Below are 27586 nucleotides of genomic sequence, written 5' to 3'. Positions count from 1 at the left end.
CCGACAGTGTTATGTTTTCCTGCATTTTGTGTAGCAGTTTCCATCATACGTTTAAAGCAGCTCTCTAATTTACATAAAGCACTGTGTCCCATGCCCAAGGCAATTTTGTCCTAAAAAAAAGGGAGGGGAGCGACAGGAAAAAGTTAGTTCAATAATTTCAAGTTCCAGAAACACCAGTGGGAGGTTAAACTTTGCTCTAATTCTACAGCACCAGAGAAAGCACTGGAGTCACACTGTGAGAACTGTTGTAAGGTCCTCTTATCACTGCGATAGAGATTACAGTGTAAATAGACTAAGGCTGAAATTGGTTTGTGATTCTTTTTTTCTTTTAGGTGATAATAACTGATACTTATCAGGCAAAAAACCTGAGCATACACCAGATAGGGACTGTGGTCGATGATGGCTCCCTCACTCTTGGATGAGCCCCAGAGAGGTTAAACCTGGGTTAGTAAGAGATGAGTCCCTAGAAGCAATGCTCCAAAAATTAGGCGTGCAGGAACATGCTAACCAACGTGGCTTGCTCTGCTCATGAGTGGCAGGGCTGACTGCTGCAGCTCTGAGAGGAGGGTCCTGTTTAGCACAGGGAGGTATCACTACCCTGGATTAAAACCAGTTCACTCCCTTAATCAAATTTCATGCCCCAGTGGCCTTACTGAAATGGAGACAATAATGGAAGAGACCCTGGGGACACCAGCAAAGCACCTGCAATGTGCTGCAGTGCAGGTACTAGCCTTAAATTTTAAGCTTGGGTCCTGGGAACGGTGAGGCCGCGGCAGGACAGAGCTTTGCTCAGGCTCATTACTGCTTCTTACGTGATTGCAGAGTTGGAGAAAGCTTGTGGATGGCTAACTGCCTTTCTGGGGGCAGGGCGGAAATTCTTCTGCTGGCTTCCCTAGGAAGGCATCCATCGGCAATGGCTGTCGGGGCTGAGAAAGGTTTGGCCCAATGCACAGCTTTTGGATGAGGCCTTTCCTTTGCTCGGCTTCCCCGCTGTCTCTGAAGGCTGGCCGTCTCCGCGTAAGTGCTGCTTTCTGGAGCACAGTTGCCAGGTGGCCGGTAACGGTGCCCCGCTCTGTGGCGGTGGGAGCATCATTTGTTAACCGGGCAGTACCCGACACTGACCGCGTCTGGTTGCTGATAAGATAGTTCAGGGTTTGGTTTGGACCTAACTTTTGTTGACAGAGTTGATAACCCCTTCTCAGGGCGCGTTTAACGTTCATTCCTAAAATTTTAGCTCCACAGAAAGGACCGCTAGGTTATCCCAATGCTTCCTACTGGCTGTGGCATTTCAGTTAATATAATGACTACAAGGAGGTAGGTTTGGCCAAAGCATCAGTCTGACAATGAAAAAAAGGGAACATATATCACTTCTCCCGTAACCACCTCTTCCACTGGTTAATTGTCATTGCTCCTTAAAAAAAAAACCAGCCTTATATCATAAATCTGTGCCCCGAATCTCACCTAACACCACCAGGCCTGGCCCAAATGACTGTATCCCTCATCTCAGCAAGCTTAAGAACCTCCCTCAGCTCACGGCCACTTGGAGAAGATAACAGATCACAACTCTGGCATCCTAAAGGGATGAAATAGGGGATGAACTCTAACAGATCAAGGAACGTCCCTTCCTTTTTAACTGGAAGGGCTCTTTATCAAGCACTTTGCCTGACTGCATCTCCAGCTGTTTCACTCTGGCAGTGACAAGCCCTACATCAGATGAGGAGCCATTTCCCGATAAATCTGTTCCTAAAGTTAACCTCATCAGAGAGCCCTGGGAATATCACTCTCTTTAAACATTTCGTGTGGTATCAATTAGGGATTGTTATGCATAAAATGTTCAAGGCAAAAAAGACAAAGGTTCAGGTACACACAAGAAAGTTTATCTAATTCTCTATGCTCTGGGTCTCACGCTACAGCTTCACTGGTGAGAAGAACACAGAGTTGCACAGACTAGATTACCTTAGACCACTGGCTCTCAGAAATGGGACAATCGTCTTCCACCTCAGGAGCATTCAGCCTCTAAGATGTCAGGAAACCTTTGCTATCCAATGTCTCAAGTAAGACATCTTCAGGACCCTGCCATGTGGGGAGGAACCACCTGTCATGAGGTGCTCAGACTCAACATTGCTCCAAGGAAGCCAGCAAGGTCAGATCCCCCAGGCACTGGCAGGAGCAGGACTCTGTTTTTGGCCTGTGACTGGACTTGAGTCTGGGGCAGTCCTAGTCACAAGCAGGAGTGGGATTTTGGGCAGCTGGAGATAACTAACAGTGAACAGTGAGCCATCTAACAAGATGTAGGTATGTCCTCGGGTAAGAAATGGCTGGGCAGGGGTATTTTGGACCAGAATCTCAGATTTGGGTACATCAATTCTTTTAAAGGCTTTCTGCAAGTAACTATTAAGGTCTGAAGTTGTTTTCCAGTTTGTTTAGTATCTAGAATCATCAGCTGAAAGTATCTGAAAATGACTGCCCCAGAGTCATGCAGAGAGTATGTTGTAAAGATCAATGTATGTATTAAAAACAACACTTTGAGTTACCAAAAACAGCGACAGATCTGCTCATGGAACTAATAAAAATTCACACAAGAAATATACGTATGTCTATTCTCCCAAAATACAAAAAACCTAGACAAAGCTGTGGTGAAAACTGAGAAAGAGCAGCTAAATTCAATGTATGTCCTTGCCTATAGAGCAAAAGCAAGACCATCTTGTGTGTTGATAGGATGTCCAAGAACCTGTCTGAACATTTAGGCTTAGATGCAAGGACTTGAAGAAATAGTACTTCAAGTGTTACACTGGGTATACACAACTACAAACCTTAAGATCCCTTGAGACTCCAAGGAGTTCACTTCTAGGCAGTAAGTGTGAAGTCTAAATCCTATAGGAAATTGTATAAAGGAAAGAGAAAGTTAGGAAAGGCAATAAATACATGATGGACATGAAATGGGTAATGGTCTTATGGATAAAAGCAAGACACCACCAGTTACTCTCACCTCGTCACTGTGCAATTGAACACCACGTTTTCAATACCCCAACTGTGATCTCGCTTGCTGCCCTCTCCTGCCTTTGTGTGGGAAAATCATCCCTTATCCCATTATATCAGGCAGATTATTTTGATCTTCACCTTCTCCCACAGAGGCTTCCTTCAAAAAAGAATGTGACAATCACTTAGCGAACGGTGACCATGCATCCCACATGCAGTCAGGATTGTCATCATTGCTTTGCACAAGTGAGTTGACTCCTATCTCACCAAGACCTAGTTCAGGTCTGAGCTTTTCCAGCCCCATCTTTGCTTTTTGTCTAAATGTTGATTAATGCCATTCAAGATGGCTGGTCTTTGTTCCAGGATAACAAGCATTTTTCTTGCCTGTTAATTGTTAATTCTGCCTAAACATGTCAATCTCGGCGTCACTCCCTACCAGCTGTCCAGCAAGACAGAGCCCAGGTATTTCTATGACAGTCTTGTGACTCCATCTCAAACATGACTTGTTAACAGGCTAATGGTGCATGGACACAGCGAGGAGAGAGCTGGAATGAGAGACTGAGGAGAGCAGTAACAGAAAAGAGAGATTTCCCAGTGGAAATCACCAGATTGACCCCACGGAGAGCCGCTGCGGCTCTAAAGCTATTTGCCACAAGGCCGTCGGAATCATGAGCAGTAAGGTCTGGCAAGCGGAGGCAAGGCGCTTCGGCAGCACCAGCGTTCCCCGTAGAGCACGTCGGTAACAGACAAATCCTGATTAAGCAGTTTGTTCATGTTCGGGTATTGCAGTCCCAGCGCAGTTTAAGTACGGCCGTTGACTTGGGCTCGATTAAGTACATTATGGAGAGTGCTACAGAAGAAAGAAGTCAGAAGAACAGAATGTGAGAGTGAGGGGGAGGAAAATGAACTGAATAGGAGGAAGATCTGAAGACAGAGGTAGTGAGTTCCTTAAAATAGCAGTGCTTGCCTTTGATGTAAAATACAAAATCTTGGCAACAAAATGAGATAGAGACTAAACAGATGGTGTGAGGAGGGATTCAAAAGTGAGATGACGCACCGGAGCTAGATATGAAGAAGTAAATGATGCAGAAGTGGACTTAGCATAAGAAACAGCAGATAATCATCATGTTTTTTTCAGAAAAGCCCTTTGCAATATTTGTAAGCTATAGCATCAGCAAAATACAATATGAGAGCACTTGACTTATTTTCCTCTCTACAAGAAGAGACTTGTTTTGAAGTCAAAGCAGACAAAATGTGTTTCTGTGTGAAGAGTTTGGTACGTTAAAATATTTGTAGATTTTGGTATGTTATAATACTACTTTAAAAATCTTTCACGCCCAACAGTTACATTCATTTGCTTATCTCTATAGCGCTTCAAAAAAATGTCATACCACAGTGCATTTTGATCAAAAGGGGAAACCTTCTTATCTTTTCATTGATCACTGTAATATGGAGATTTCATTCTTCAGCTGGGAACCTGGCTTTTTTTTTCCCCTCTAGGTTAAAGCTCTAAATCCAAACAGCTCCAGGTCCTATCAACTATGTGCTTTGGGGAGTTATGAATTTTTTAGATTGGCCCGCTCTTGTAAGCCAGTTCCCACAAAGGTGGTGAGTCACAGATCCAGCGTTCGGAGTCTGGAGTTGGAGATGAACTTCCCAGCTTGGATCCATCTCAACTTCTTTTTTTCTCCAGGAATATTTACTGCTCAGCAGAAAAGTGCCACATTGTCATGTACACTGCTTTTCCGTTTTGCCAGATTTACAACATTATCTGTGTTGTACCGGTTTCTTGCAGCTATCACAAAGTCAGTCAGTATTTTTTTTGCAAAATTCAACTGGTAATTATTTTCTCCCTGAAAAAGAGAAGCACAGGAGTCTGAGCAAGGAAGAGCAAAATACTCAGAACAATATTGCAGGCTGTGTGTAAGGGAAGCGATCTCCCCTGGTGTGTGCCGTAGCAGGAGGCAACGCTGCTGTGCCAGCCTCCTACCCAGATTGCCTCCCACCTGCACTGCAATCACAGGGTCTGAAAATTTAATCCTTTGTTTACTTCTGCCCCCTGAGGGATGAAACCCAGAGACAAGGCTGCTTCACATAAATCATCTCAGAATTTCTCTCCGGTCTCTGGTTTCCACCCAGGTGATGTATATTATAATTTGTAAATGATCTCTACTGCCTGACCTGCAATTAAACAATTGCTTGGTCCTCTTAAGCACCGCTCAGCTCCCTGTCCCACCAGCTGCCAATGAGATATCACTCTGCTTTGAGTGCTCCTCCCTGCAAAGGTACAGGGAAATGCAAAAAAAACCCACTACAATTTCTCAGGGACAGACCTGACCCTCAGGTTCTCACTCAGCCAAACACCCCAGCGTTTTGATGGGATCCAGCCCGCACACTGGAGGGTTCGACTCGCCATGATCATGTCGCTGCTTGTTCCTCCACCCACACAAACCAACTGCTTTCAATCCCAGCATTTTATCCTGGTTGTAAATAATAGTCTCTCGGGAGGAAGTGTGCTTGCCTCCTACCTGATGGAGGCCCCGTGAGTCCTTCATTTCTGTAATAGCTAATCTGTTCCGAAGTGCAAAGAGGGGCAGGGAATAAAAAGGAAAGGAGGGATTAGTAACAATTCCTCTCTCTACCCAGCATGCTAAAGGCTAAGGCTGTGGGTTGTTTTTCTTCCAACAGTTTGGAAATACTTCCTATAAGCTATAAATCAGGCTTAATTAAAGCTCTCCCTGTGACTTTTTCCCCCTTTTTTTCCTTCGCCCTGCAAGGTACAAACCGACATAGCTAAAGTCCTCAAAACACTGCCAGGCCTCCCAGAGCCCTTCGGGCAGGCTAGGCTTTCCAGGGTGGCTGTGGGGTGGGTAACCAGCAGGGAGTAATTGCCTTTGGATGGAAATCACAGTAATTGCTGCTGATAGAAGACACTGTTGTTTCCTTCTGTAGTATTTCTGGGAGGACACGAAGAACTGGAGGGGGGAGGCTTATTAATGAGGCAAAGCAATAAGTATTTTTGTAGGCTTGTTTGTTATGCTGCCCATGTCTGCGTAATGTAAATGCAAATAAACCCATCTTTATTTTATTCATAGTTCTAATGGAAAGTCTGTGTCATGGTCTGAACCAGGTGGAAGACAAGCTCCCAAGGGGGAACACATGTGGCACAGACTCTCAGTGCATGTGAAGAGCCAGGAGACAGGGTGCAATCAGACAGCGGTGATCAAACCCCTCACTAAAAGCTACCACGGCCAAAGCAAGAGCCTGACCTTTACCGACATCAGCAGTAAGACTCTGTACAATGTGGTGGAGGAAGAAGATAGAGAGCCCGTTCGCCTCAACCAGCCCGGCAGCCCCTCCATGGTGGTGCACAGGCGGGTGGCGACGACCCCCCCGCTGCAGGCCACGGCGGAGGAGACCCACCTCTTCTTGCCCGAGCAGCCCCCCAAGACCCTGCCCCTGCAGCCACGGTCTCTCATGGACCAGCTGCAAGGAGTGGTCAACAAGTTTGCCACCGGCATCCCCGATTTCAACGCCGTCCTCCCCACGCCCAGCTCGGGGAACGGCGTGCGGCCCCCCTACCAGCCCCCGCCGCCGCAGCAGCCGCCCCTGCCGCCTCTCCAGGTGGCCGCCTTCAGCGAGGAGCCCCTGTCTCCCCCAGATGAGGAAGGGAAGAGCGAGAAGCTGAAGCTCATTCAGGGATACGTCTACGAGAAGAACCCAGAGGAGGAGGACGAGGAGCCGGTGACCAGCAAACTGACTCTGGAAGACTCTCCGGCGCTGACGCCTCCATCCCCTTTCCGGGATTCGGTGGCTTCGGGCAGCTCCGTGCCCAGCTCCCCTGTCTCGGAGTCGGTGCTCTGCACCCCCCCAGATGTGACCTATGCCTCTGTCATCCTGAGGGATTATAAGCAAAGCTCGTCCACCCTGTAGACGCTGCAAGAGACAAGACGAGAAGGACTTTGGCAGCTGCCCGCTGGGAGGTCCCGGGGAGACAAGCCTCCCAGGGCTGGGGGGAGAGAGAGCAGAGAACAAAGTCACATATGACGGGGCAAAAGCTTCATCCTGCACTTAAATAAACAAAAGGAAAGAAAAAGAAAAAAAAAAAATCCATTCTGAGGGCTCAAAATTCTCTAGCTGTTAAAAATAAAAATATTGTACTTTGAGAAAATGGTAGGAAAGCGTAACAAAGCACAAACCCAAGAGACAACTTCTATAGCAAAAAAATTAATAAACACACAGGAAAAAAAAAAATTCACACTTAGTCACACCCTCTCTTGGCAATGCTTGAACAGGACTCTGGGAAGTGTGACCTGGAGAAGTCATTAGCACATCTCATGACTGCTGTCTGTCTGCTACGGAAGCAACACACCCAGGAGCTGGAGGGGCGGAGTGCGGTGAGGAGGAACGAAGCGACTTGTATATGAGACATATATGCATAATTTTTTTTTCCTGGTTTCTATAGGTGGTATAACTGCGTAATGTGTTTGGGGGAGAGGAGCTGAGAAAGCACATGGCTCTTACTGACTTTTGTCTGAACAATTTGTTCTTCACACCAGGCTGCTTTTTGGGGGATCTGGGCTTTTTTAACACTGCGAACAGAGCAAGAGATATGATCAAGTTAAGACTCGAGGTTTCTGAAGAAAGCCCTTGCTGTAGTACTTGTAACATGATAAGGACTTAGAAAAACTGCCCTTTTGTATAAGATTGCAAACCATGTGGCTAAACTGTTACACAACATTTCCTGTAGCAGAACAATATTTATTGACTACCTTTTCATAATACAACATATTTGCCATGTGATTACATCATTCCTTTGTGTTTCTTTGGAATCAAATACACTGGAAAATAGCTGTATACTTAGAGCAACAACCTATTACTCTGAAAGAAAGGCAATTTCATACTGGGGGTTATAGAGTCAGTCTCGAAGCAAGAGAGTGAGCGTACGTTTGTGTTTCTGTATGCGTGTGTACGGTATGTGTGAAGCGTAATGTCCAATAACTACCACTGGAAGATCGTCGTATATACTATGAATATTTTTATGTTTAAATCATGTTTTATATTGCATTGTTACAAATATTCGATAGATCTTTGGAGGTTTGTATGCTGTGCTAACACATTTTTTTTTCATATACAAGCTGAGACAGTTGTTACCCTTATAATAGGGTGCTTTATTTTGCAGATATTTTATGAAGTAGACATATGGTATTAATAACCAGTGCATTGAGAACTTGTTACTTTACATTTGCAGCAATTGTGGTTAACAAAAAAAAGAAAACACAAAAAGAAAAGTCTGTTTTAGAAATCTTGCACATGCCAGTATAAAGGCAAGACAGGAAAAGTAATTAAACTATTTTGTTGCTTCAGATAATTTAAAATAAAATCATGTCCAGACAGGAAATTTCATCAGTGCTTAATGTGTGCATAAATTCCCAGGGTTTGTTATACACAGTTCTTTGAATCTCTTTATAATGTTTAGTTGGATGTTCTTTCCATACGCTTTCACTTCTTCTATTTAATGTACAATCTTGTATCTTAAAGGTCACTCCTAGGCAGCTGTAGTTCTGTCATTCATTCCTTCTCCTCTAGCCTTCATGTGTTTCCTTGAGATGGGCCTAATCCAAAGCTCCCTAATGGCTGGCATGTTCAAAGTCCAGGTCTAATTGCTGTGGCTTGAACTTAATTATACCTATTACTACCCTATTTATAAATGTGCATATTATACATATACTGGACAGGATTTTATCTGCTATGAACTCTGATTGTGCTGTTGAATTTAGCTGAGGATCTGTCCCACAGTTCTACACTTTATTTCCAAAGATATTTTGAAGGAATCTCTTCATGCTAATATAGTTGCAAAACCTGATTTTAACCTTGCTTCTTGTGAATATTCTATCAGGGTTTTTCTGAATTCAGCATATTTCTACACTTTTTCTTTCCTTTCACTGGAATTTTAGGAAGTCCTGCTGCTAGTCATCAATTCTTCTCTGAAGATCCAAATGTCATTGTTTTGATCTAATTATGTAGTAGTGGTATTGGAAGGTTTGGCTGGTGCTCAAAACCAGATAGAGCCTTTTTTCTCATCCTCCTTTCACAATGTTTGCTCCTTCCAATATGACTAGTGGCCAACTGCTATCATTGTCCCAATGTGGCAAGCATGAAATGACTTTGCCCAAAGACACAGCTATGTCTTTGTCGGTAGATTGATGTCTCTATAATGAACTAAAGACACCTGAGGGTCAGTTGGTTGAATTTTGTCTGCTTGGGGCTTTTAGGGGGATATTTTTTGTTGTTTCTTTTTTTTTTAATGCTGATTACTCATTAAAGCAATGAGAAAAATGCCATATTTTCTTTGCTGATCACCACACTGGCAATGAATTCTATCTGCTTATGATCTTAGTATAAGATTTGTTGTGCTGTTTCTAAAAACATGCGTTGTCAGTAGCACAGAGCTAGTACTAGGAAACCGGTCTTTGAAGAAGTGAGATAGATAAGAAAAAGAAACATAACAGATTTGTATAAATGGGGAGGTGGCAACGTGGCAAGGTACGATATTGTTTTCATATCTGTCTGTTTTGAACATATTAAGCACTGATTTTATTACTGCAATGTAATTATATCATGAGTAGGAGTTTTCTTGAAATTCAGTATATTAGCTTTTAGTTTGTAATTGTTAAAACTGGAAACATACACATACGTAAATATATCTAAAGAGCAAGAACTCACCTTGTGTATGTAGTTGTATGAGCTATGAAGCTTCCTGTAAAAGTTCTTACTTTTGGTCTGTCAAATGCTTGATGAAAACTGCCTTTTTGTCAAAATGATCTTGAAAATGCTGTAAAATAAATATTTTCTATTTATTATTTAAAAATAGAATGCCAAGATTGTTAATTTTTGCTTCCTAAGTAGAAAATAGCCATGTCTAGTAATTAATTGTTCCAGGGCTTTTCAGCATCGTGTGTGAGAGATGGTGGCATGCTCAAATGGAGGTAGGTATTGATTAGATTGTGGCATGTAGGTGAGATGGTGGAGAGCTGGAGGATTTTTATTTAGAAAACAAACCCCAGCTTTTTGGCTTCCTAATAAAAATCAGGAGCACCGTAGGTATGCATTCAGGCTGACATGTTGTAGAAGAGAATTCAATGGAGAATGACAGGAAATTTTGCTTCCCAAGGACATGGGGAAACACCAGCCCTTCACTGGAAATACTCCATGTGTTTGACTCTGAGATGTCATCTTCTCCCATCAGGGAAACTCAAATACGCTTTCTTCACAGCTATGAGCGCTAGGCATTGATCCATCCCAGGCATCTTGTGCCTCCTTCCTTTACTGCTTCTGTATAGAGCAAAGTACTGGGACTCTTGACTCCTGCTCCGCAACTCACACACACCGTGGCTTTTTGGTGACTCCTGAACTGCTGCGTGGCTCAGCTAGGGGCTCAGTAAGATGGGAGTATAAATGTTTTTTCTGGAGCGCTGCTGAGATTTTCAGACCCAAGTGGCGCTAAACATAGAAAATCTAGCTCTTTTTGTCTTTACACTTGCAAATAGGCTTGTTTTAGTGGCTCCTTGGTTTGGATCTGGCCTTGCAAGAGCCCACATCTGAGGAGTCAGTCCACCTACAACTACTGCAGCGCTGGATTACAGAGAATGACATTACATTCAGAGGTAAGTGCCAAAAGTTTGGTCTCTTTGCTTGTAGAGGTTTTCCTTTTTTTTTTTTTTCTCCTTTTTTTCTTTTTCAACTAAAGTCTAGGCAATCTATGTCTTAGTAAAGGTTCTGCTGATCAAGTGGACTCAATTACAGAAACATCCTCAGGGCCACACAGCAGTTACTCCCCTCCAGAGCAGCGTTGTTGCCAGCACCATTCTTGCAACCAGTTACTGTTTGAGGCACCCAGCCCACAGCATCTGATCTTGAGCCCGCTGCACATCTCAGCAGTCGCATGTGGCGTTTGGGGATACATTGTACAATGAAGATGGGAATAAGTACGATGGTAACATCTGGGAATCATCTAAGAAATGTTATAACAATTGTTATCTGGTGTCTAACTAGCTACACATATGCTGTGCAAATGAATTCATTTCAAATGGCAGTATTCGCATAGGAGGTTAGTACTAATTGTTTTATGCATGACTTTCCAAACAGTCTGACTAGCATAACAAGGCCAGCAAGTCTTACTTTCTTTTTGATGCAGTTTCAGTTTTTGTATTGCTGTGCTTTGAGCTTCCTGCATGGGTGAGGATCATTTCAGTTTAAGTCATTCTAGACCACATAAATATTTCAGTTCGTATTCACTTTCTTTTTTTTTTTTTTTAATTTCTCCACATAAACATACAACAATATGAACATTACCAGAAAGAGCAGATTGGGCAAAATCTATATAAACAGACTCCAGTAGATATGAGCAAACAACAGTTGGTGGAAGTGCTAAAGGAAAATATGTAGAAGGCCAGATGCTCCAGCCTGTTAAAGCTGCTTTATTAGTCTCTAGATTTCCAGAGCAGTTCTTAATGTGCTTTACTCTGACAAAGCAAAAGACTACTCCAGTGCTGTAGAGTCTTTTTAGAGTCCTTTGGCCCCAGCCCCAAGGGAACAAGTTATATGCCTTCAACTGCATTTCTCTTAATCTAACCTAAGAAAAGACATAACAAAATCCAAGGCTGGGGAGACACAAATATGAAAGCTTTAAATTAGAAATAAGCAAATCTGAATTGTCAAGATAATTGAGTACTGCAGCAGATGGTTGGGAGATTTAAGCAAATTTTCTTTAAGTCTTCAAACCAGTGAAGAATTCACAGGGTAGAATTGTTAGGCTTCTGCTATGCAGGGGGTCAGATTAAATGACCGTAATATTCACAAGCTGCCAAAAAAGCCCATCTAAAATAGCTTTACACTGAGTAAATGGATGGCTGGTCCAGGACCACAGAGCAGCAAAGCAGTTTAACATACTTGAGCTTTAGTCTCCAGCCTCCTGCCAAGCACAGAGTGTTGGCATCTCCACCAGCCCGGTCCGTGCCTACCCGCTCAAGCTCTGCTTAGTAAGCCAGGTCTCTGGACCCAGGCTAGTGTGTCACAACCACTTTTCACAGAGTAAGTGTCTACCAGAAGCAAAAGGCAAGGGAAATTGGGCTGCTGGAGCTGTATTCATCACTCTTCAGGGAAGAACAGAGAAGCAGGTTGCTAATAGCTGTTCTACAGAGGGTCTGAGTGGCTGTTAAAAATGTTTCTTACATGGGAGTGGGAAAAGCGTGGTTTTGCAGATTGTATTGTTGTGGTGGGTTTTTTTCCTAAATAAATGAGTCACTAGACACTTGGCAAGTACCTGTCTGCAAATCACTGGGAAGGAGAAGCAGACTCTGTAGCGAATATCAAGGCCTATTTCTATCTGCCTAAGATTTCCAACAGGGATATGAGCAAAAAGGGAGATTAGGAATGTCATGCAGCCAAGTGCGTGGTACTACCACAGGCCCCATATCCGGACCTGGGCCCGCATTTTGGCGAACCCTGCAAGCTCCCAGAGATGAGAGCAGGAGTGACTGGTTGCCATTTCCAATGCTACGGGTAAATCCTATCCAACTCAAAGGCAAGGTATTCTTTGCCTTTGCTAATTCAACTTCCAGTTCTCAGTAAATGACACAAAAGAGGACTGCTCCCCACCTGAGAGAGCAGGTCACTGTTTGGTACCACGAAAGAGCATCTGTTACCTACTCAAAGGTGGGCGTAAGCAGTATATCTCTACAGAAGTAAAATATCATTGTGAGTTGTGGGTTTCCATAACCAAAAGGCCTCTAGGTAGGTGGAGAAGCAGCTGGCACAGATACCAGTGCAGACAGATAAGAGTTTAGGAGTGGTATGTATCTATGACATTCAATCCACCCACTTATTTATTGCACACCATGCAATATGTAGGTGGCATGAGATCCATCCCCCCACCCACGCCACAGTATGGTGTATGGGACTCCTACCTCCCTGCGCTGCTCTGCGTCTGTATCAGGAACAGGGATCTGCAAGACCTCCTTCCTGGAAAGGTGCAATGCCTGTGGGACTGGCTCAGGGTAGGCAAGTCTCTGGTCGGCTCCCTCTGGCTCCCCGTTTTCCTTACACAGGGTGTCTTTGCAGTGCACCAAGAGCATATTTTCCTTACAGGCACCACCCAGAGATGTGGGATTTCAGTGTTGTGGAGGGCCTCAAAAGAAGTCAATATTTAGCACGAGCTGTTTCCCCAGCTCCTCTCCAACAGACTGCATGAAGGCTGAGGTGAGACCAGTCTCCCTCACTATGGCTAAGCAGACCTGTCAATCCCACGGCCCTAATCCGGGGAGTGATGAACCATTGCTTTCCTGAATGCCCAGCAGCACGTGCTGCCAAACGTCTGTGGGGTGCGTACAGCCCCTGCACACGTGCTCGGTGGAAACACCGCGCCTGCCGCTCCCTGAGCTGCTGGCGCTGGGAGGGCTGGGCGGCACAGAGGGCTCGCTGTAGCCGTCGCTGGCCTTAATGACACAGGGAAAGAGAAAGAGCAAAAGAGAGAGAATAACTTGCTTTTCTCTCTCTTACAAGAAAGGCAGGCAGGACTGTGCTCTGTAGCCAGCAGCGTATCCCTAAAAGACTTCAGCTGGGGCCTCTCTCCTGACAAAGTCCTGTGAGCTCCTGTGATTTGCATTTCGACGGACCTGAAGAGTTGGCCCCTCGTTCTTTAGCTACACTGAAATAGACAGACTGCAAAATTATCAAAGCAAAATGCTTAAATACCACCACTGGGAGGGATGGCTCTCATGGAAGCTGAATCTGAGCAATGTTTTCAGAAACTTGCAGTATAGGAGTTTTTTAATGTGCCTTTTAGACTTAAAAATGCACTGACAAATAGATGTCTTCTTATTTGGAGAAGGAGGCAAGAACTAATGTGTTTTCCTGGGATGTGTTATACACGTGTCGCTTGAACACTTAAGCAAAACAGTTCAGCTGTATTTTACTTTGGCAGGTACCTTGGCAATTTGGGGCGGGGGGTGGTGTGTTTCTTTTTTGGGAATGTCTTTTTTTTCTGCTTAAAAATAATGCCTGGAATACCTAGCAATATTATTAATTGTGCCAGGTTTTTCACGTGCATCTGTGCAATGCTAATTTAGAAACTGAAGCCTTTAAGTGCTGAGATCCTCAATGTGTATGAATCAGTGTAGGTCCTGAATTATGTCATTTTCCCTGAGAAGCTGGTCCAGTACCTGTGCTATTAACTTTTGAGTTTCCTAAAGATGCATTTCCCACCCCAAGCTCCATTTTGCAGTTGTGAGGATCTTTGGCTTATCTCTGTTTTTGCTGCCGCTGCTCATTATTCTTACCATTTTGTGCGGTGCCTTTACCAGCCTCGGCACAATTGCAGGGTGGAAGTGCCTGTCAAGCTGTAATTCCCCAGCAGTGCCGAGAGATTTTCCTTCTGAGCTCTATATCCCTTTTTGAGAGGTGTCTGTGCTGCCTGTCCTCCCCTCTATCCTGCTCTTTGCCCTTGGGCAATATGGTTGTTCACTTTAAAAAACACTGAGTAAGAACGTTTTGCCCTCCTGTTGTGCCTGGCAGCAGGATTTGCACAGACCCATGGACCCGGTGTTCGTATAGGGCAGTCTGGGAGGAGCCACACTGCTGGGGACAAACTCGGTGCATTGCAGCCTGGCCCCGAGCTCCGTCCCCAGTTCAGCTGTTGACTCACGTAGAGACTTTGGGACATTCATCTACCCAGGGGTGTTTCAAAGCTGCATAAGGGAGCTGGGTGCCAGTTTACAATTAATGCAAGTAAAAACTGGGCATGGAAATCCTTTAGAAACCTTTGAAAACTCAGCCTGACTTTCCCTCCATTTCAGGTCTGGACACAAGAGAGGGGTGTATAAAGACATGAGGATTTCCATAGCCCTTTTATTCTGCTTCCCAACTCCATCGCAATGCCACTTCACCCTTGCTCATTCTTTTCCAGCCTTTTTCTACAGCGTATATGGCATAGCTGTGGAGGTGGCACTATCTAGTTCCGTAGTTTTGGTTGGGACCCCTCATTTTCCTTCTTGTTTCCTCATGATCAGTGCTAAAGGAAGGTTTTGGAGGTCTGTGAAAGCTTGTGGAATAAAAAGACCACACAAAGAGGAGGCACAACAGACACATCAGCTGGGGCTAGCTCAGGTGCTGCAGCCACATAAATAATCAAGTAAGGCCACAATCCACAGCAAGGTTAACCCCCAGGAGGACAGAAATGCCAGCAGGTCTAAGGAGAACTAATTTTCCCAGCAAGATCCAGGCTTTGAGTTCCAGCTGCAGCATAATGCTGTGTTGTCTGCTGCAATACCACCACTTGCAAAACTCTCAGAGCCTTTTTCTTCTTATTGCTGTTTTTTTGAGATAGGTATCATCATCTTCAACAGCTGCTGTGCACAGACCTTTCCTGACTTTGTTACCACCACTTAAAAAACATTAAAAGCCTTTTTCTTCTTATTGCTGTTTTTCAAGATAGGTGTCATCATCTTCAATGCGAAGCACACCTGGTCTGTGAGAGACTGGGCACTGTGCAGTGCTGCAGCATGATCAGGACCCAGGGAGCGAACGAGCTTCCTTGCACAGCACACGGCTTTCAGACATTTGTGTTGTATGTGTTTTCCTTCTGCATTTCGAGCTCCCTGAGCTCTGCTGGCTGCCGGGAGCCTCAGCACCTCTGTTCACAGCAGCATGAACAACACACAGCTGGCAGAAAACACTGCAGCAAGCAATATTTACCTTGTGACCTCAATTCCCCAGCTTAATTGCTGGGACTTTCCCTTACCTACGTGCCTCATCTTCCTGTCACAAATAACTTTTCACCTGTGACACAAAGAAGCAAGGCTGAATGAAGAAACGGGGAAGAAAGACACTTTTCTGTGCAAAGGCTTCTTGGTGTTAGAACAGGTGCCCCTGGGAACACTGTTTTACAGAGGCCAGGCAGGTCCCTCATGAGGGTCCCCCATGTGCTGGCACACAGCCTGGGAATGTCAGACAGGGCGGACGGAGCCCTCCCAGGCCCTTCGAGACCACAGGTAATTCACCGGTGCTGTTTGCCAACGCAACCAAGACACATGTGGGACCAGATTGGGACAAAGAGCTTTGCAAAAGGCAAGAACGGGCAGTTCCCCCTCACTGGCCTCACCCAAGGGACTCAGTTCAGGGTGTCTGCATGAGTGCAGAACTCTCTGCCGTGTCAGGAACAGCCTGCAGCTCGCCCAGCCTCAGCCTCTCTTTGCCTCCGGGCCCTCCTGAGCTCCAGCCCTGGCTCTTCTCAGTGGTTTCTCTCCTTCCCCTGCAGGGGAAGATGCCTGCAGGGGTTTGCAGGACTCTGGTTATTTTGTTTGCTTGCTCCAGGGGTCTCCACTGATGCATTTTCATCTGGACTCTGAGCGAAATGCAAACTGAAATCAGAACCGATGCTTGGCCCTGAGGGCACAAGAGCCAGCAGAAGGGAGAGCAATGGTGCCAATACCCAATGGTGTGGGTATTGTACTTACAGTGCACAGTGACAGAAACAAGGGAGAGAGGCTGCATGAATGGCCCCGTGAGTTGTTTCACTCTAACATACATGAAATCCTGGCTAACTCATGAAAATCCAGAGTTCTGACTGGGCTGGATGGGAGAATTATGGAATCGTAGAACCATAGAATTGTTTAGGTTGGAAAAGACCCTTAAGATCAAGTCCAACCATTAACCTAGCACTGCCAAGTCCACCACTATACCATGTCCCTAAGCACCACACCTACACTTCTTTTAAATACCTCCAGGGATGGAGACTCAACCGCTTCCCTGGGCAGCCTCTCCCAATGCTTGACAACACTTTCGGTGAAGACATTTTTCCTAATATCCAGTCTAAACCTCCCCTGGCGCAACTTGAGGCCATTTCCTCTCGTCCTATCACTTGTTACCTGGGAGAAGAGACCGACCCCCACCTCTCTACAGCCTCCTTTCAGGCAGTTGTAGAGAGCGATAAGGTCTCCCCTCAGCCTCCTTTTCTCCAGGCTAAACAACCCCAGTTCCCTCAGCCGCTCCTCATAAGACTTCTGCTCCAGACCCTTCACCAGCTTCGTTGCCCTTCTCTGGACACGCTCCAGCACCTCAATATCCCTCTTGTAGTGAGGGGCCCAAAACTGAACACAGTATTCCAGGTGCGGCCTCACCAGTGCCGAGTACAGGAGGACAATCACTTCCCTAGTCCTGCTGGCCACACTATTTCTGATACAAGCCAGGATGCCATTGGCTTTCTTGGCCACCTGGGCACACTGCTGGCTCATATTCAGGTGGCTGTCGACCAACACCCCCAGGTCCTTTTCTGCCTGGCAGCTTTCCAGCCACTCTTCCCCAAGCCTGTAGCGTTGCATGGGGTTGTTGTGGCCCAAGTGCAGGACCTTGCACTTGGCCTTGTTAAACCTCATACAACTGGCCTCGGCCCATCGATCCAGCCTGTCCAGGTCCCTCTGCAGAGCCTTCCTACCCTCAAGCACATCAACACTCCTGCCCAACTTGGTGTCATCTGCAAACTTACTGAGGGTGCACTCGATCCCCTTGTCCAGATCACTGATAAAGATATTAAACAGGACTGGCCCCAACACAGAGCCCTGGGGAACACCGCTTGTGACCGGCCGCCAACTGGAGTAAACTCCATTCACCACCACTCTTTGGGCCCGGCCATCCAGCCAGTTCTTTACCCAGTGAAGCGTACATACGTCCAAGCCATGAGCAGCCAGTTTCTCCAGGAGAATGCTGTGGGAAATGCTGTCAAAGGCTTTACTAAAGTCTGGGTTGACAACATCCACAGCCTTTCCCTCATCCACTAAGCGGGTCACCTTGTCATAGAAGGAGATCAGGTTGGTCAAGCAGGACCTGCCTTTCATAAGCCCATGCTGACCGGGCCTGATCACCTGGTTGTCCTGTACATGGTACGTGATGGCACTCAAGATGATCTGCTCCACAACCTTCCCTGGCATCAAGGTCAGACTGACAGGCCTGTATTTCCCTGGATCCTCCTTCTGGCCCTTCTTGTAGATGCGCATGACGGTTGCTAACCTCCAGTCAACTGGGACCTCCCTGGTTAGCCAGAACTTCTGATGAAGTATTGAAAGTGGCTTGGTGAGCACTTCTGCCAGCTCCCTCAGTACCCTTGGGTGGATCCCATCTGGCCCCATAGACTTGTGTGTGTCTAAGTGGTGTAGCAGGTCACTAACCATTTCCCTTTGGATTATGGGGGCTTCGTTCTGCTCCCCATCCCTATCTTCCAGCTCAGGGGGCTGGGTACCTGGAGAACAATTGGCCCTGCTATTAAGGACTGAGGCAAAGAAGGCATTAAGTACCTCAGCCTTTTCCTCACCCTTTATCACTGTGTTTCCCCCCACATCCAATAAAGGATGGAGATTCTCCTTAGCCCTCCTTTTGTTGCTAATGTATTTATAGAAACATTTTTAATTGTCTTTTATGGCAGTAGCCAGATTAAGTTCTAGTTGGGCTTTGGCCCTTCTAATTTCCTCCCTGCGTAGCCTCGCAACATCTTTGTAGTCCTCCTGAGTTGCCTGCCCCTTATTGTAAAGGTCGTGAACTCTCCTTTTTTCCTGAGTTCCAGCCAAAGCTCTCTGTTCAGCCAGGCCAATCTTCTTCCCTGCTGGCTCATCTTTCAGCACATGGGGACAGCCTGCTCCTGCGCCTTTAAGATCTCCTTCTTGAAGAATGTCCAGCCTTCCTGGACTCCTTTGCCCTTCAGGACTGCCTCCCAAGGGACTCTGTCAACCAGTCTCCTAAACAGGCCACAGTCTGCCCTCCAGAAGTCCAAGGCAGCAGTTCTGCTGACCCCCCTCCTTACTTCTCCAAGAATCAAAACCTCTATCATTTTGTGATCGCTATGCCCAAGATGGCCTCCAGCCATCACATCACCCACAAGTCCTTCTCTGTTCACAAACAAGAGGTCCAGCGGGGCACCTTCCCGCGTTGGCTCACTCACCAGCTGTGTCAGGAAGTTATCTGCCACACACTCCAGGAACCTCCTGGACTGTTTCCTCTCTGCTGTATTGTATTTCCAGCTAACATCTGGTAAGTTGAAGTCCCCCACAAGAACAAAAGCTAGTGGTGAGAATTGGTGCACTCTGTCCATTAGACCTTTATGTCTTGTCCCTGATGGGCCAAGCTCAGACATCCCTGTCAGCTGAGGATTTTCTTTGAGTTTGTACCCACTGTCACAGTGGATCACATTGGAAAAGACAACAGAAGCAAAACACAAAAGAGAAGAAGCCCCATCAGGGCAACAAGTGCATTTCTCAGCAAGAAGAGCTAATTCTTAAAAGAGACGTATCGGATACCGAACTTAATAGCCAAGATGTTACAAGTTATTTCAAGATTCTCCTCCTAATGCTTTAGGCTCAGTTCAGCCAAAGGCTAAGAGTAATGCTTAGCAGGGTATCAAGAAACTAGATGCCTCGTAGTGTTGTCATAACACTATGCCAAGGATTTCTCCGTCTTTTGCTCTTTTGAGGAAATCTGAACTCTTTTTTAAAATTTTTAAGTGGTGCCCAAACACCCAAATTTCACAAGGATGATTAATGTGAAGTGATGGGACAGAGGAATCAAGGTCCAGGTTCTAATATAGGATATAGTGGCAAAAAGTCTTTTTCTTCTTTAACCCAGATTTGAAAGTATCACTGCATCTGTAGAATACTTCAAAGGAAACTTGTATCACTCCCTACCAGGAAAGGTCCATTCAAGCACTGAAATATTTATTTTATTATTCAGTTTACCATATTGCAAAAAATAAGCCTCCTGCAGACCGTCAGGTATATATAGAAGTTGTATATATATAAATTGTATCACAGCTCTGGCATCGGCTGTTGGGCACATGTTATGTACTGCTTGACCAAAAGAAGAAAAGGGAGAGGATTCTCCAATTATGAGCATTTTTCCTAAAGCCCTTAGTCATGTTTTCTTCTCTACTAAAGCAACTACATTTAAAGATGGAGTATGCAGGCTTTCCACGTTGGCTGACTAAGGCTGAACACCTGATGTAATGAGCTAATGCCTGACGCTAATCATCCAGTCAGGCCAGTTTTGCTAACTTTTCCAAAAGGTAGCTCTCTTATGGGCAACTCATAACTGCCATGAGTGGCTAATATGCATTTAACCAGGTTCAGACGAAGAAAGATAGTCTTTAACAGAAGACTTGGTTTGATTTATTTCCTTTATTTTGAGAGGAAAGCCCTGCATAAACCCATGAAGAAGTTACTTTTTGTACTGTGTCTTTTCCTAGAAATATGTAATTCAGTGTTTTTCAACAAAAGACTGAAACATGTTTGCCCTACAGAAAGAAATAGTGTAAAGCTGATTTCTTGGGGGGAAAGAGAGATTTTGCACTTAGACAGAAAGCCTGATATTTATAACACAATATCCAGTCATTAATGATTGTGTGGTCAGTCTTCATCATTGACAATCACCTCAAGCCATGCAGAAAAAGTAGTTACCCATCTTAATCCAATAACTAAGAGACATGAGTCCACTTTTTAATTGTCAGTAAGCAGCACTTTTACTGGAATATATACGAGGGAGTAAACAAACTTACCTTCTCATGCCTACTGAAACACTGAAGTTACTCAAGACAGATTTAAGCCTCACGAATATCTGCATTCTCTCTCACAAGTACCTCCAAGATTTTTTAAATTGATGACATGGCATCTTTCAAAATACTGTGTTCACACTTAAAGAGCTTAGTCCCAAGTCCTTTCTGCCTCTGAGATGTATGTCATTATTCAGCCTGGTACAAGACACTTGGGCTCTTCAAAGGCTGGCTTCTGGAAGGCTATGAGCACTCCTCTCCTAGAGCTTTACAGAGCATAAAATAGTTGTGGATTCAGTCTGTCTGTAATGTAGTGTGTTTGTGTGGGATGTAGCACTGTCCTCCCCATTTGGCAGGTGAGGAGGCTGACACATCGTGTACTAACACCAACATTTGCAAATATTTTCCTAAAGCTAAGCACTAAGTTCTTATTTTGACATTTAAAGAAAAAAAAATAGCCTGTTTCAGTTCTCATCTTCTCCTGAAGTTAATGGCAGCTACAGATATTAAGCATATATATAAAATTTGGGTTGTTGATCTAACTTCTAATGGATTTGGATGCCTTTCTGAAAAAATGTTTCAAGCTATTGCTCCAAGGGAAGGATCCTGTAGCACAAGTGGGGACCTGTGGCACTGAGCAGAAAGAGAAGTGATTCTCGTCTTTCTACCCTATGATTATTTATCGATACTCATCTTGAACATTGAAAGCTACACTAATGTCGCTTGGTACCCTCTAGCCCCAAATCTAGCATTCTGAAATAGGACATGCCCAAAGTAAGACTGCTTATTCATCTGTAGTTCTGATTTCTTTTTAGATATTCCTTAGGACAAAGCCTTTAATTATGCCACCACATAACCATCTGCCTTTTACAGGAGCTCTCCCTCTCTTTCAGTGCAGGGGATGGACTGTGCTCAGATAGTGAGTAGCTTCTCAATATTTTGTTGTTCTTCACTGGTAAGAACATGAGCAAGCTTTCTTTACTAAGCATCATTCAAATTAACCAAATTAACTTTATTTTATACCTCTCCTATGAGACATGAGGACACTATTAGTCCCACAAAGCTGTATAGAAAACTGAGACAGAGAGAGAGAAGGCTCAAACCATTAACTGTGGGTCCTCAGTTTGGCCAAGCTACTTCAATTTATGTAACATTATAATATTATATAGAAGTCATACATAAAATCACAACTTTGTTACTTCGGTACCACAAATGACTACCCAAAGCTGGAAATCAAGCCTAATATTTTAAGCAGATGGAAGACAGTCTTCTGCCTTCTCTCAATCCCCTTCTTCATTTACTACATGATTTTCATTTACCACATGAACCTGATTCATTCTTAAAACAAGTTCATCCTGTTATTGAATAGAAAAGTAGCCCATGGGAAAATGGTGTTTGCTCCCGTCTTTGAAAGCTGTCTTCACATGTCTGTACAAAGGGAACAAAACAAGGTTATGCTTTTTAAGAGTTTAAGCTTGCAGACGGTGCATGTTAATACTGTTCCTGTGGGCAGAATTTACCATCTTTTTCAGGCTGAAACACAGCCTGGGGTTTGCACCCAGCAGCAGAGCAGTGACAGCCTCGTGGCAGCAGCTCATGGCTTGGGCTATGTTGAGTCATTGCATAGTCCTTGCAGTAACTGAGTGGCAGTAAGGGGTTCTCACCCCCTCAATAGCCCAGTGCTAAAGGGTGGTGGGATGTTTTGCCAATGAGTTTACAGCACGTGTTGGGGCCACTGGCTCACTCTGGAAGAAGCGATCTCTGTGTCAGGCGTGTCTGCTTCCCCGCTGACCTCTACAACTTCCCTGCTTAGGGGAGCAGGTCCCAGTCTCCATGCCCAGTACCTCATATGCCCTTGGCAGACACATTGCAGGCCCGGTCCCCACAGTAAATTCGGACTGAATTTCCGTACTTGTTAAAGAAGCTGTTGGATTTTTTTTTTAAACTGACAAAAGGAAATCTTTTATTTCACCTCTTAAAAATCTGAGATTGGTTGAACTGTTGGACAATCACAGCCCAAACAATTTACCAAAGTTTCAAGAAGCTGCAAGCAAAGTCTTACAGCAGGAGATACTGTAAAGCTTTAAGGCAATGCCAGGGTAGCAGTCCTCAGCAACATATGTTGGGGTAGACCGTCAGCCAAATTTAGAAGTACAGGAAAGCACCTTTGCTGTTCTTATTCCTGTTCAGTAGGATATTTCTTGCAGTTCTAAACCACTGTCAAGCAGTCTGTCTGGTTGAAAATCTAGATGCATCCATTATCCCCTGACATTTATTGTGACTGTGTGCTATTTAGATGAAAGAAAAGTTATTCATCTGGGAATCACTTGACAATATAAATGGTATTTTGGGCTTTTGTTGCACTACAATTAATCAAATGAGAAGCAATCACATTTTCTTGCTTATGCTATAGTTCATCTAAGAAATCTGGCAACTTCCTTTGCTAGGCAGTGCTAATTTTGATATTCTGTCCCATTATAAGGCCAGTTTTTATCCATTTAGCAAAGAGGATTCTGCAGTAGCTTTTAATAGTGTCACGTGCTCAGACATAATATGCAAGACACAAAATGAAGGATGTAAAATATGCAGCAAAGACTGAGAAAACTCCTTCTTTCCCATAGCTCCTTCCATATACACACGCTGGCAGCCACGCACATCCATCCCTGTTCCACCTGATGGCGTGTCCAGTTCTCTTTGGTTTAACTATGTGCATGTGCAGTGGGGCCCTAGGGTTTCATGAGCCACTTTCTGTGGAAGGGAGCATAAGCTGCTGTGGGTGGTGGGCGTAAGAAGCCATAGAGGGGCTGTCAGGTCTCTGGTGTCTCTGTTTGTGTGAAATAAAAGACAGATTTATGAGGACACCAAAAAGCTCTAATATTTTAACTCATAATTCACATTATTTGTGAGGATGCGCTACTTACCTAATGCAGATAGATGTAACATGATATAATAGTCCGTAATGAATCATTTACAAATGACAAATAACTGGTATTGCCAACTTGTTCTTTTCTCACATCCAAAATAAAATTCAGTGAGCTCCTCCATGGCAAGCAAAAACCCTTCCCATCTGCAATCTGAAAGAAAGAAATTCGAATATTCTTATGGTTCAAAAATGGGATAAAAGATATACCGTCTTTAAGACAGCCGAGCATCTCAGTGAAGAAAAACAGGGAAAAAAAAGAGAAAATGCTGCAAAATCATGTTATCTTAGGCCATTTCCTTATAGCTTTAGCAACGTATCTGAAATAAGGGACAAAAAGGTCAGGATTTTTAAATATTTTGATTAAATCTTTCATCAGCTTAGAAATATTCCAACTCTCCCCTCTTTTACACATCTGAATTTTAAAAAAAATATATATGAACCAATAGGAAAAAATTAAATAGCAAACAAAAAAAAGAAAAGAAAAAATAAAAAAAGGGCATTTTATGTAATTAGCAAGAGCACAGGAAGGGGTACTAGGGGTAATCAGGAAGAAACAGAATGTGTGCTTGTATCTTTTGCTTAGATGATGCTTCCTTTCTTTTCTTCTCCCTGAAATACAAACTTTTATCCTGTAGACGGGGCACCTGGCACTTTTTTGGATTCCATTAATACAGAACTTATTATTCCTGCACAAATAAGTGAGCTTTCTGGTTTTGGAAGACAGAAATAAAACAGAGTCTCTTGTATGAATCCATTTTGACTGGTGCATCTAATCACCGTTGGGTCTACAGGGTCAGTGGGAGATACAGATAAATCACTCACATTCAGTAGTCTTCATAAAAAGGTCACCTATCAGATGCTGTGGTCTCATAACATCACTAAGCAGCTAGTCTTTTATTATCCCACAGTGATGCACAGAGACCCCAGTCATCCATAAGGAGTCCTTGAGCATGTCCTCTCCATAGGATGCCAGTGCACACATGCAGTTGAACACCAGACCTCTTTTCATCTGGGGTTGTTCACAAAGCATGCTTGGTGATATATAATGCAAGGCTGACAAAGCTGGCAGTATCCTTTTTAAAAAAAAAAGGGAAACAGTCTGAGGTGAAAAAAAATGAAGTATTTTCACAGTTCAAAAAAGAAGAACTTCAAAAAGATTTCAGAAAGTAATATCTTGGCTGCACTCCAGAGCACTTCAGAGTTGACTGCCAAAGGATTAAGTCTCCAGTAAGATAAAAATATCTGTGTGTACACACACACGCACACACACAAACACATTCAATATATGTCTAAAAACCTACTCAAATAATATTAAATTATTCAAACTGGCACAACCATGAAGACTACAGACAAGGCGGCAATCCCTCAACAACTGCTGCTTTGCCCTTGTGTCTGAGGTCCACTGAAACTTTGCCAGAGACTCTCTAAAATGCCAAGCTCCAAGCATGTCTCCTGCCTTACTGCCACAGCACAGGAGGCATCTCTTCCAGCAAGACTTATAGCTGCTTTCCAAATTAGGGCAGCGTGTACCCTGCAACACCTTATCTCCCACACTAACAGGGAGACTGCAAACACAGGTAAGCCTATTTTTCAGCTATTAGTTGTTAGTAATTCTGGAAACTTGCTCTGAGTTTATTTATTAATTAATATTTATTTGCTAAGTTTGTTCTGAAGTCAACTGTTGCTTTTACCTCTACCCAGTTTCCAGTGCCGTTTTACTATGACACCTCTGAAAAATCCCGTTTTCCCAAAAAGGGAGTGAATACCATAAATATCTGGCAAAGGGAGAATGTCTAAAAGCACAGATGGTTCTTCTCTTGGTAAACATGAAGCTAAATAGCAAGAGTAACTGTAATTGTGGTAACTAATCAAAATCAGTCTTTGGCCAAAACATGCAACTGCCCAGCAGCTTGGCAAGTGGCCAGGTGGTCATGCCCATTAACTTCACACCACCTTAAATGGCTGTCTTCTGCACCTGGGAGAGAGAACATGGATTTAATGAAGGAGGGAGGGACCTGGAACTGACAAAGCAGTATCTTTCCCTCCTGATTAAATATTTCATTAAAAGCTCTGTGCCATTCAGTCACTTGTAAGTCGTGATGAGGCAGGGACGAAGTCCATGCTAACTAGCTGAATGTCTTGCATAGAATGACCAAGAAGAAATAAGAAAAAGGGTTGAACTTCAGCACGTGATATTTAAGATTAATAGAAGAATAATTCTTCCTGCAGGTGAACATTATTAGTAGCCAACAATATTCTGAATATACAGTGACTATTCAATGAATATGCAATTCAGCATTCTGAATTGAGCCTCAAGGTTTGAGGTCTCCTCTGCTGTTAAGCACAGTCACTAACATGAAAGAGGTTGCTGGTAAAACTAGCCCAGCTAGATCAATGCATTGGCAGGCACGCTTTGTCAGAAGACAATGGACACTTGAACAGCTGCATGTGGAATGACAGCTGAAGGAAACAGATGATTTTCTAGGGATTCTAAGCTGCTTTTTTGCCCAAGTACTCAAAATTATTCCAAATACTTAAGTGGTGTAGATTTTCTATGCAAAGCATCACAGGAAGATTACTGGAGGCATTCTGTCAGGGTCAGACAAGTGACGGAAGACAAAAGATGAAATGTGAGCTTAGCACAGCTCACAGGGTTTCTTTTGGTGAAGGTTGGATCAAGGTCTGTGATTAAAATATATACAAACAGGAAATGGGGCTTCCTGTTTTGATGATTTTGTAACCTTGAGTGGTGAAAGAACGCATTCAAGGGAAGCTTGGGAGCAGTTTGTGAAATGATAACACTTATTATCACTGTGATACTTTACCGCTTTGTTATATCATAGGACACATCATAACTTAAAAAATTAAAGGAAAGGATAGGTAAGCAAGGGAATGCTCCATGCCTCCAGGCCAAGTAGACCACTGGCTGCTCCATTAGAAAGTTTAATTGTACAACTTCATGCATTTATCCAGAATTTGAATGTGCATAGGGGAGTATCTCTGGGTAACGCTGCTCAGAACTGTGCATCTTGATTAATTTGAAGAAAATGAATTTTCAGCACAATTAAAATTGTCCACATGGAATATTCCTCAGTATTGAGGAACTGTCATCACTTTCCATGAAGAAACTATAGGAGTGTTTTGTTTTAGAGTGGTTTGGCTATTAATCTGCATCTGTCTCTGCCCGATGAAAGCTGTAGTTTGAATGCTTTGAATTTACTTTATCATCTGCAGGCAAAGCCTCGTAGCTAGACCTGTATCTTCCCGCTATGCCATAGTTTCCTTTCTCCATATTTTCTGTAGAGTAAAGGAGGCATCTGATGTATGCCTCTCACCCTTTGCAGCAGCAGCATGCTGTTTTACAGCAGCCCAGGTTGGAATATACATTATTGCACTGCTGGTGCTGAGCAGGGAGGCTGTATGGATTTAGCAGAAGGTAAAATTCAGATAAAATCTGTGAGACACAAGAAACTGTAAGATGTTTATGATCTTTGTGTAAACATTTGGAAATTGGGATTTATAATGACACTTATGACAGTGTATTAGCTAGAACACCTGTTGAGAACAAGATAAATGGCCAGTCTAGACTGAACATGAGGCTATTACAAAAATGATGGATGATCTTATTGCTTTTGGAGATTAGCTTAGGACTGCTGGAACCCCCAGCTACTGTTCATTGTATTTCCAAATTGCCACGTGACCCTGATGGTGAGATACTGAGGCATATATTACACTACCTGTCTACAGACTGTATAATGAGTAGAGAGAAATACATTTTACGTTCTATTTTATATTGATGTCATTTAGATTAAATAATTCAAAAACTCATTCAGTAAAAGAAAAAAATTATTACCATTCTACATTTTAATGCTAGACTCGCTAAAGGTGAGTGTGCTGTAATTATGTGCTGTAATTTGGACCACAGTTCAAGCATTCAATTTTTAATTCAGCCACTCCACTGTTTTGGTGTTTAGATAAAAAAATCTAAAAATAAAAAAAGGAAGAAGTCAGAAATCAGCTTCTGCTAGCTAAAAGACAATTAATTTCACAGGAGGATTGAAAAAGGCACAGATCTCATTGGATTGTTAATAACATAC

The 27586-nt window shown here is 43.8% G+C and overlaps 1 protein-coding gene across 1 annotated transcript in view; it reads left to right on the top strand.

Annotated features, from left to right (window-relative positions):
- The window catches only part of GRM1 (glutamate metabotropic receptor 1), a 194203-nt gene extending 187291 nt beyond the window's left edge, over nt 1–6912 (top strand). The window contains exon 8 of the mRNA XM_075499053.1: nt 6075–6912. Coding sequence (XP_075355168.1) covers nt 6075–6912 — 838 coding nt within the window. The remainder of the gene's footprint in view (nt 1–6074) is intronic.
- Nucleotides 6913–27586: the final 20674 nt, after the last annotated feature.

This window comes from Mycteria americana, chromosome 3, assembly GCF_035582795.1.
Source record: "Mycteria americana isolate JAX WOST 10 ecotype Jacksonville Zoo and Gardens chromosome 3, USCA_MyAme_1.0, whole genome shotgun sequence".
NCBI classification, from domain to species: Eukaryota; Metazoa; Chordata; class Aves; order Ciconiiformes; family Ciconiidae; genus Mycteria; species Mycteria americana.
Note: the sequence above shows the minus strand (reverse complement) of the source record. Positions and strands in the feature narration are given on the sequence as shown.